This window comes from Chiroxiphia lanceolata, chromosome 17 (assembly GCF_009829145.1).
Source record: "Chiroxiphia lanceolata isolate bChiLan1 chromosome 17, bChiLan1.pri, whole genome shotgun sequence".
Lineage (NCBI taxonomy): Eukaryota > Metazoa > Chordata > Aves > Passeriformes > Pipridae > Chiroxiphia > Chiroxiphia lanceolata.
This window is the reverse complement of record NC_045653.1, coordinates 13,869,149-13,878,888: the sequence shown is the minus strand read 5'-3', so window position 1 is coordinate 13,878,888 and position 9,740 is coordinate 13,869,149. Positions and strand designations below refer to the sequence as shown.

The 9,740-nt window shown below is 47.0% G+C and overlaps 1 protein-coding gene across 2 annotated transcripts; it reads right to left on the bottom strand.

The window, feature by feature from the left end:
* Positions 1 to 1,143: 1,143 nt before the first annotated feature.
* On the bottom strand, positions 1,144 to 9,060 carry GHRH (growth hormone releasing hormone). Of its 2 annotated transcripts, none has more exons than XM_032705048.1 (7): positions 8,848 to 9,060; positions 5,644 to 5,743; positions 4,688 to 4,819; positions 3,962 to 4,066; positions 3,226 to 3,363; positions 2,836 to 2,932; positions 1,144 to 2,395 (listed from the first exon to the last, which is right to left on the bottom strand). In XM_032705048.1, the coding sequence occupies exons 2-6, from the start codon at positions 5,721 to 5,723 to the stop codon at positions 2,869 to 2,871; spliced, it is 519 nt and encodes a 172-aa protein (XP_032560939.1). In that variant the 5' UTR covers positions 5,724 to 5,743; positions 8,848 to 9,060; the 3' UTR covers positions 1,144 to 2,395; positions 2,836 to 2,868. The 2 variants fall into 2 exon arrangements, with proteins under 2 accessions (XP_032560939.1, XP_032560938.1); XM_032705047.1 differs by lacking the exon at positions 8,848 to 9,060 and adding an exon at positions 5,837 to 5,918.
* Positions 9,061 to 9,740: the final 680 nt, after the last annotated feature.

Here is a 9,740-nt window from a genome sequence, read left to right as displayed (position 1 = left end):
AACGAGTTACTCCCTTCAGGACCACCAAGCATGTTGAGGCAGCAGATTTGGGCTTTATTGAAGAACCCACTGATAGTAATAACCAAAGGCCAAAATCTCCTCCTAATGAGCAACTTCCACATGGGAAACATAACAGTTACTCCCTTCCCTGCATCTCTGTGTTTGCTCCTGTTCATCCTGTGTCAGAGTAGTTTCTTTAAAGGCCTTTTGGTAAAGGAACTTTATCAAATTTCCAGGAAAAATTATATCAGCAAGAAAGCATGTGGATATAAAGGGCGTGGAGCTGAATCCTCCAAAGCACTTCATGTGTGTGACATGACTCCATAAAATCCACTTTTTCTCTTCCCCACTGTGGTTACTCACACTTGGCTCACTGTTCCTGCTCTTTGTAGCAGTTCCTACCTGTTTGTTCTGTGTGAATGTTACACTGAACCCACAGAGGTTTAATGAATTTCTCTGACCTCCTCTGCACCCCTCCAAACACCAGTCTCGGGCTGCATCCAAGTCCTCTGGGACTAAAGGAGCTTTAGGCAAGAAATAACTATGCTACTATTCACAATAGTTTATCCTGGAATTCCTTCTCATCGTGGTGAGTTTTTTGAGCCTCCTATTTTGTTACTGCTCACTTAGCAGCTTTGTTTTATAACTTTCTTCTGATGCTTCATGCTAGGACAGGACTTGCCCTGTGCCTGTAGAGCTCTGGCACGTCATCCAAGGAGAGCACAGATGCAGAAGGAAAACCATGGAGTGCCTCGGTGATGTATCTTCTCTAAGCTGTGTGTGTTACTTTTGATTTTCTACTTCCTTGAGTATGCAGTAGGAAAGGTAATTTTTATTAATTTGGTCTTCTATTTCTCACATATTTTCTGTTTTGCTTTATTTGGTTTTATATTTAATATCCCAGAGTTTGAGCATTTGTTTCCTCATTTTGATGCAAACTTAACTTTCAAAGCAGTATCTTTTATTCAAAATAGCTGCACTCACCCAGCTGTTTAATCACACAAACACTTTCTGAAATGTTTTTGACAGGTCTTTTGATTTTATTGGGAGTATCCAATCCAGTGTTTGCAAATGGCTTTCATGCCACTTAACAGAATTTAAAACCTGAGCAGGAAGGATGTAATGAGTACGGATTTGGTGCAAGTATGAACTAATCTTCAAACATACTGGAGCTTGCTGTCCTAAAACACAGTCACCTGAGGAAAAATGAGATGGTACCTACTGCAGACTGTCAGGGAATTGTTTGAGTGCAAGGAGGAATGATTTCAGAGGCCTTAATGCATGTTTGCATGTCACTGTATTTCCAGCCTGGTGGTGTTAATGGTATTGGAGCTCCTGCCTTTGTTAGCCCAGCTCTGAGTCACCCTCGGTGCACCTGACCACTGTCTTTGAGAAGCATCTTCCATTCTGGGCCCAAAATCAAGAAACTAACTTCTCAACAAAAGAGCATCTTGACCTGCTGTTGGACAGGTTTATTTAGAACAACTTTTATTTCCTGCTAATGGAGGGAAAGCAGACCCCATCCTGATGTTATTTACATTTCTGAAGACATAATTATTACACAAACAATAGGAGAATTGGGGTGACAGGGAGGAAGTAGCTGTTTGACATCACTGGGTAAATAACTTACTCCTTTGAAAACATTTACAGTCGTATCTAGTCACAGTGGAGTTCAGAGCCATGGGGTGGCACTCAACAGGACGTTGAGTTAAAACATAGTGACAGCCCAATCTGATGCACAGGGATCTCCTTGAACTCTCACAGAGCTGTAGCTTCGGTTTGAACACCTCAAGGCTGAGCATTAACCATAGCTGAGGTTTTTAGAGCTCAGTTTTGCTGCCAGGGCTCTGTGTCAGGGAGTGAGGCAGCAGCAGCCCACGGCAGTGTTTCTGATAGGTGGGAGACATGTGGATTCATGTCTCACCTCGCTCTGATCCGAGCTGTGTGTGTGGTTGTGCCATCAGCATGTATTTAAAGAAGCCTGTAATCAATTTACTAAGTTGCCTAAAGGTGCTTTTTGGTGGCCTCATGTTTGTTAATCAGGCCCTCAAACAGAATGATGACTTGGCAGAAATTTTGCTACACTTTGTGATTTGAAAGCCTTAATTAGTAGGTAGAATGTCCCCAGGATTACAAGTGTATGGGTTGTTTTAGTCTGTGTGTAAAGCAGCCTGAGGTTAAACCACGGAGGTGGGTTTTTCTGATTCAGTACAAAGCAGTATTTAGAGAGGGGAGTTAAATTGTAAAGACTGAAGGAAATTAAGTAGTGCATCAGCACTGCATTCCTTTGATCACGTCTGAGGAGTGTATGCATCAGTTTGCAGCTCACATCTGGCAATGTCTTCACTGCTGTGAAGGGCTCACTGTACATCAGGTCCACGAGCTCTGAATTATTCTAGACAGAAGGAGGAGGAAAAGAGAATTATGAGAAAACTTTGTGAGGACGTACAGAAGTTTTTTCATCCTTTGGAGGCTTTTCCTGACTGACTTTATTTGTGGAAAAGTAACCAAAACCTGAAATGTCCCAAGTATCTAGAGGCAGGTGTTGCTCCTGGGAGATTTTTATCTGCCTTAAGCCTGGCTTAGATGTTCAGGCACACTGTCTCAGATTTACAAGGCTGCTTTGGGTTGCTGCAAGCCTGTTCCCAGGCATCCATATGCAGCTTCACAGCACTTGTGAAGGTACTTGACAAAATTGATTGGGAGTTTTTTCCCCTGAAATTGCACCTTTTTTCATGGACAGCAGTGGGGGCTGGTGTCACTGAAGGAGAGCCTGCAAACCTTGAGCAGTGCAGCAGTGTGTATGTGCAGGATGGAGCAGGGAATGCTACTCACCAGAGCATGGGGAGATGGAAAAGGCAGAAGTATTTACATGAGCTTAGCCAGGGTGCTGGGAAAGCCTTCTAACCGACTGCTGTCCATGTCCTGAGGCCTGTCAAGGAAGAGGACAGGGATGGTGTAATTGGGATCAAGAGAGAAATTATTTTTCCACTGCTGCTTTACGGCATGATGAGGTTGAGAAGACGACTGTGTGTGGTGTGGGCTGGCTCAGCACAGGCTGCTCCTTATCTGCACCCTGCTTGGGCTCAGGTAAGAGGTTTATTCTTTCCCTGACTGTACCTGAAATGATACTTAATCCAGTAGCTCCACATCTGGAATCCAGGCAGCAATAAGGACCTTGTCGTATTCCTGCAGTGAGCTGATAATGAACTGATTCCCACCTACCTCTGGTTCTGCAGGATGGCTCCCAGGAAGTCCCTCAGGACCATGTGGTGCTGGAAGCTGCTGTCCATCAGGATGCTGCCAGACTGGCGCCTTGTCAGGAACTCCTGCACCCCCTCTCCTGGGCTGCTCCCGCTGCTTCTGTTAGGTGAAGATGAGAAACATCTTTGTTTCAGAGATGCTTTTTTGTCCCTTGCTCCAAGTTTGGCTCAGGCTGAGCAGCACAGCAAGGGAACCTGCTGGGTCTGACCCTAGGGCCATTCTGCTTCATTTCAGTAAAGATTGGTCACTGTATTTGCTCCTCTGTTAGAAGATGGATTGGAGCTGGCTCATATCTGACCAGTTGGTCTTAGTGGCAGTCAGTGATCTATCCAACCAGAGGTAGTGGAGAGGCTGCCTTCTGTGTTTGAACCAGGCCAGGGATAACTCTTTCCTACCAGTGAATGATCATTGCAACTATTATTTGCAAATATTAGTGCTTGTTGATATTACAGTAGAACTCTCAGCTGATCTGATGCTTACAGCCTTGGAGGAAAGGATTAATTAGGCTGCTTAATGACAGCTGTGATTAGGAGGGATCCAAGATGTAAGGATGCAGGATGCCCTTCAGGATGTGGAAGAGCAGGAGAGATTGTTTCTCTTGCAGTGGAAGGCAGCTATTCCTGCTACGTGCATGAAAGAAACTGCCCCGTGTAATAAACAAACCAGTGGCCCTAGGCCAGAGGGCTGCTGGGCTTACCCGAGCCGTTTGCCAATGATGGTCTGTAGGAATTTGCGGGCGGAAATCTGCCCCAGGAATTTCCGGTAGTTGTCGGTGAATATGGCATCGGCATGGCGCTGCATCCTGGGGGGGAAAGGCAGGCACAGTGTGCTCTCTGAGCTAGCAGTGAACCCTCCAGGTGAGAAATAACACACTGGGGGTAACAGTGCTGATAGCAGGGGCAGGTAACCACAGCAAACACCTTTTGGTGTTGGACTGTGCTCGTGTTGTGGGGTAACGGGATTTGAGGGAGCTCAGTCCTGGCATGGAGGCAGCAGGCAAAATAAAATGTCTGTTAATCAGAGTCCACACTAAAACAAGTAAGGAGGAGTGCCTGCAAACCAAAGGTGAGGTCAGAGAACCAGTGGAAAGGAGGAGGAGAACCACAGGCTGGGAGAGGGCAGAGCTGGGCTGGGACATTCCCATGCTCTGCAGCAGCACAGTCATCTCCTGGGAGGATGATGTCTGGGACAGGATGACAGGATCTTCCAGCAGGTCTCTAGCCTGTGGTTAGACCCAGATTCCAGAAAATCCACAGTAAGGGAAGCACGAGCCACTTGACTGGTCCCACTGTTGTAAGGACGAGTCCCCTGTGCACTGTGTGGTGCTGCTGGGACTGACTGACCTGCTGGTCTGCTCCTGGGCTGGGGGGAGGTTGTAACCAGCACACTCCACAACAGCAGGACTGACAGGTGAGGTACAAACCTTTTCCCAGTGGGGTCTGCTAACAAACCCTCCTCCTCCTGCTCCTCTGCTGAGGGGTTCTGGCTCTGCAGGGGGCTGCTGTGCTGGAGCTGGAAGCTCGTGGCCTTGCCAGCAACTGGCCCTGGACTGTACCTGCAAGACAAACCCCGGGCATACTGTGAGGTGTACTCAGTTGCCAGTTGGGGCTCAATCTTCTTGACCATTATTCCCTGTTCTCCTGCTTTTTAATTTCTCCTTTTGCCATCCTATCTTATCACTGATGCAAATATTTCCCATCACTCTCTCCAGCTAGAAACTGCCCTGAAGCTCTTTCAGCAGTGGAAAGATGATTGATAGCGCTGCCTCTAACACACTTCCCCCTCGCTGAGCTCCCAGCATCCTTGAGCAAAATTCGAGTGATTGTGGTATCATTGTGCCAGGGCCTTGGCACAAGGCCAAACCATCTTCTATGGGATGTGTCAAATCCACACTGGAGAAGCCAATGCTTGATTTTGTGCTTCTGTTGATTTGTAGGGGTGGAAAGAAATATTACAACTTCTAAGAGGTGACAAGGAAATACCTGAAATATTAATAGGCAGCTGTTGAGGTCGTATACTAGAACAGTTCTGACTTCAATGCAGGTGCCCTGCAGCTACAAATTTTAATCAGTGGTGGAGCTGGTGGTACTGCCTGCTCTAGAGATTGCCAGATTTCCCTTTATAGAACCCAGCATCCAATTCTAAAACCAACTGTTTGGGCTACAATATTCCATCAGGTGCCTGTCCCTTTGGAAACCACACCTAGGCTAGCAGTGTACCCAAAAAATTAAGACAGGGCAAAGAAATAGGCCTAGCAACACATTTAGAGTTCGTCTGGCTTTCAGAAGTGCTGGCAACCTTATTTGGCATGTGCTTATTTTGCACAAGGTCAGGGATGAGTCAGGGAGTGATAGTGTGGATAAAGCACTGAGCACTTACCTGAGAACTGGGTAGAGAGGAGAGGAGATGGAGCATGCAACTAAATGCAGGAACAGGAGCAGGATGGCCTTATCCAGCATCTTCCACCCCTTGGAGTCACCTAAAACACAGAGCAGTCTGAGGGCAGTGAGGTGCTCCAGGCCAGGAGGGGAGGCCAAGTACCACCTTTATGTTCTCAGTCCCCCTTGCTCACTTTTTGGCACAAAGGGCCTGTTTGTGGTTGGGGTGTTTCCCAGTGCAGAGGTTTCTTGGCTTGGCAGTCTTCCCCAGGGAGTGCAGTGCCTGGAGGCTGTGGCTGTGTCTCCCTTGGGCCAGGAGGCAGGGCCGAGCAGAAGGGTTTAACACTGTGGGACCCACTGATGGACCTGTCTCACTGCTGTAGTTGAAGGAGAGATCTCTTGGGCTGGGGTGAGCTCCAGGGGCTGCTGCAGGGTCTGTAAAAGCACCTGGATGGAGGGCAGCAGTTAGCAGGGACCAGAAAGGAACCGCTGCCTGCACAGGATCATCTGCAGCCAGCCCCTGGGACCTCTCCTGCCCTCCGCTCGCCAGGGACGTGTGTCTGCTCACACGGCTCTACCTGTGTGGCACAGGTCCACACCTAACAGCTGACCAGGCTGCCTCCAGCCAGAGACTGGGAGAAACAGGGAAACCCAGATAAAATTCCTGGGCAGAGGGGTAATACTGGCAAAGCCATTTATCGAAGGCAAGTGCTGAGCTTGGTTTGCCGAATAAACACATTGTCAGGCTTGGGTGGAGAGGGGACTGGACTGAAATATGTCCCTGTGGGGGGGCTGAACTGCCACCCTCGAGGCACCTACGCAGCTCTGAGCACGGGCTGTGGTGGCAGGTGGGATGGGCTGAGCCGTGTGTGCAGCCCTGGCTGCGGTGCTTCCTTCCTGGGGTTGGCTGAAGAGCTGCGAATGACTCAGGACAGAGTCACCTGAGGTCACACACCCGGGGAGCTGAGTGTTGTGCTTTTGTCCTTGGAAGCCAGGGACAGTAGAAAGGTATTTCAGTGAATGCTGCTCTTCCTGAGTTTTGATAGAAAGCAATTGATCTTTTGCTCAAAAAAGATTCTTTAAGAATGTGGATAGAAACCTTTAAAATACCAAGTTTCCCTGTTCCCTGTCTTACTTTACACAAGAAAAGAGTAGAAAGATGTTTGATCTCCATAAAAGGGTAAAAAAACCCTTCCAAAGGTATAACAATACTTCCTTGCAAAAGGAGGAGCTTCCAAATGGAAAGGGTTTGGTTGGGCTTCTGACTGCCCAAGTGAACTTTCCAAGGAGTGGGTTTTCCTGAGGGAGGGGTCTTTCTGATGGAGAACATCAGCAGTGAGCTCTGCTTTTCTGCTCAGACAGAGTAGATCAACATAGAGAGAAGGACACTCATTAAGGACTTTAAGTGGGTCTAATCTCGACACTGTGGAAGTTAATACTAGAATTAGTGGCAGTGTCAGAAGTCCATGCATAGACATGGGAAAAGGTGTTGCACTAAGAAATGAGGTTTCTTACCACAAACTCATTCTCAGCCCAGTCTGTTTCCAGCTGCTTGTGCTCCCAGCAAGGGACCAGCAGCTTCCCCATCAGTTCCCCTGGGAGCACTACAGTAGCTCCTGACTCCTGCAGAGCTTCTTGTGCTCATGGATGGCATCTCCTACTCCTGGTCTATTACAGAATCACTTTGGCCCCTCAGAGAGCCAAGAAATACTTAAAAGAAGGGGAAAAGGGACTTTGAGAGATTTACAGGGCTTTTGCCTTTAGAGCAAATTTACTGCTTCCTTTTTTTTTTCCTTTTTCATTTGAACTTGAAAAAGCATGCCTTTTCTGTGCCTCTCCCTGAGTATCTTCAAGGCAAATCCCAAGTCAGATCCTTCTAGATAGAGGAAATTATCTAAAGCATCTGTCAGGGGGTACCAGGAGACTGTGGCACCAGCATCTGGAGAAAGTGGCAAACAGGAGATTTGATCAGTACCAGGGAAGCTACTGTGTGAGCTGAGAAGTTCAGTGCCAGTGTAAATGCAAACCTCACCCAAATGCTCTTCCTAGCATACAGCCCTGATTAGCACTTGCTGTTTCTGGTTTCCCTTCTTTGAATGCTGGGGTTTTCTCCAGAATCACTTTTTGAACCTTTGGGGTATTTTTTTTCTTTCTCTATTAATAGCTTCTTTGAAATTTTGTTTGTTTGTCTCTGGCTTTGCTCTTTTTCCCCTGTCTTGCTTTGCCTTCTCTCCCTTAGCTACAGCCTGCTTCTCATTCAACTTTTTGGGTATGTCTGTCTCCCTTTTTCCCTTGGGAATAAGTCTGAAATGAAAGTCCTACACCCCTTCCCAGAAGTGTCTGCTGTTTCAGAGGAGATGCTGGGGAATTGAAGTGTCACCCTGCATGGAGGCAGCTTGACAGCTCTGCAAAACATTGTTACCTTCAAAATTCTCTTAAAGTAAGGGACAGCTCACTTTCCATTCTGGCAGCACATGAAAAAATTATTAAAAAATAAATTCCTCTTAAGGTGACGAGCTTTTAGCACCATTCCTGCAAATGAAGCATAAAAGCTTCACTCCATCCTGTGCAGCAGGAACAGCAGCATTGTGACAGTGATGTTGGAGAGATGGGTATCTCTTACCACATCTGAAACCCTAACCTGAGCTGTCTGAAAAATACCCCTATGTAGATGAAATGAGGCTTTTGCCATGCCTGCTGTTTTATAAAGCTGAGGCTTTATACTCTGAAATGCTACAGTAGAAAAGCAGAAATCCTTTTCAGTCCCTCCCTCTGCCTCGTTGTTTGGCTTCACGTTACCTGAAACACACTGTTGTGTTTCTCCTCACACTTGGCTTTGGCTCAAACACAGTTTCATTGCTGGGTGAGTAAAACACTGTTCATTTGCCAGAGTAAAAGCAACTCACATCAGTATAGCAAAAGAGAAAAACTGTGCTAGAGCTGGTAAACGTCTAATATGCTTTTACAAAGCTCATCTGTAGTATAATTCTATTGATTTGCATTTATCCTGCAGTTCAGTTATTGTTTCTTTCTATGACTTGGTACAAAAGCATCTTGGTACAAAACTTAGTACAGTACAAAGGCTGTTGTACATGGCAAAGCTAATTCCTGGTGCCAGCTGTGATTGCATTTCAGTACAATTTAATTGTCTCCAACTTCCAAATAGGCATCATCTTGTTAAACACAGAGAGAGACTCCCACTTACCGTTCCCGTAGAGAACAAGCACTTCCTGGATCAGCTCCTGCCCAGGTGTTCCTTCCCCTGTTGCAAACACAACTTCTCCTCTGGAGCTGCCTCTGATCCTGCTGGGTCTGAGCCCCGCACGGTGCCGGGCAGGACACGGAGTCGTGCTGAGCAGGGAGGACTCTCTCGGATCTCCCCCCAGCTGTCCTCTGGCTGCCAGAGAGGTGCATCTCTGCTTTTTATACCTGTGCTCCCTCAGGAGTCCTGTGGGCTTCCACACGTCAGAGCATCAATTATCCTCCTGAATTTCAAAGGCTGTGTTTAGCATCCTCTTTGTGTGTGTGTGTGTGTGTGCTGGAAGGTGGCAGGGAGAGGGTCATGCCTGTAATCGAGGGTCATTTGCACACTTTCTCTTTATCCCTCAAAGAGTGAAGAGCAAATAAAAACAGCAATAATCTGGCAGAGTGAATGACAAATTCACTTTGAAAGGTAAACTTCTCTTTCCCTTTGCAATTGCGGTTTTTTTCCTTCTACTCTACAGTGAGTGAGTTAGCCATTAATGCTTTCTTACACTGCATGAACAGGAGGGTTTGTCTTTTTGCTATTCTATTTTTCTTTGATTATCAGCCTTTCCCTCCTTCTCCTTTGTTACTCACACCTGCATTAGCGGGGCAGTTCATGCTCCAGTCCCTCACAAACATCACAGCTTCACATCAAGCACACAGAGCAGCCGGAGAGCCCTGCTCTGTTCATGTGCTCTGGAAAAAGGCAAGGGTCTTCCCTGGGGTGCTGCATGCACTGGCAGCTGTTTTCATTCCTGGAACAAGGTTTATGAAAGCCCCATTAAAAAGAACACAGAGCCTTGGTGCCAAGAAGACCAGGACAGTTCAGAGGAGCTAAAAACGAGGTGTCAG

Coding starts and splice junctions, on each gene's coding strand:
- GHRH (XM_032705048.1), bottom strand. CDS start 5,723: ATGCTGGATAAGGCCATCCTGCTCCTGTTCCTGCATTTAGTTGCATGC. Junction 4,067..4,687: donor GCAGACCCCACTGGGAAAAG/GTTTGTACCTCA, acceptor TTTCCCCCCCAG/GATGCAGCGCCATGCCGATG. Junction 3,364..3,961: donor ATCATTGGCAAACGGCTCGG/GTAAGCCCAGCA, acceptor TTCACCTAACAG/AAGCAGCGGGAGCAGCCCAG.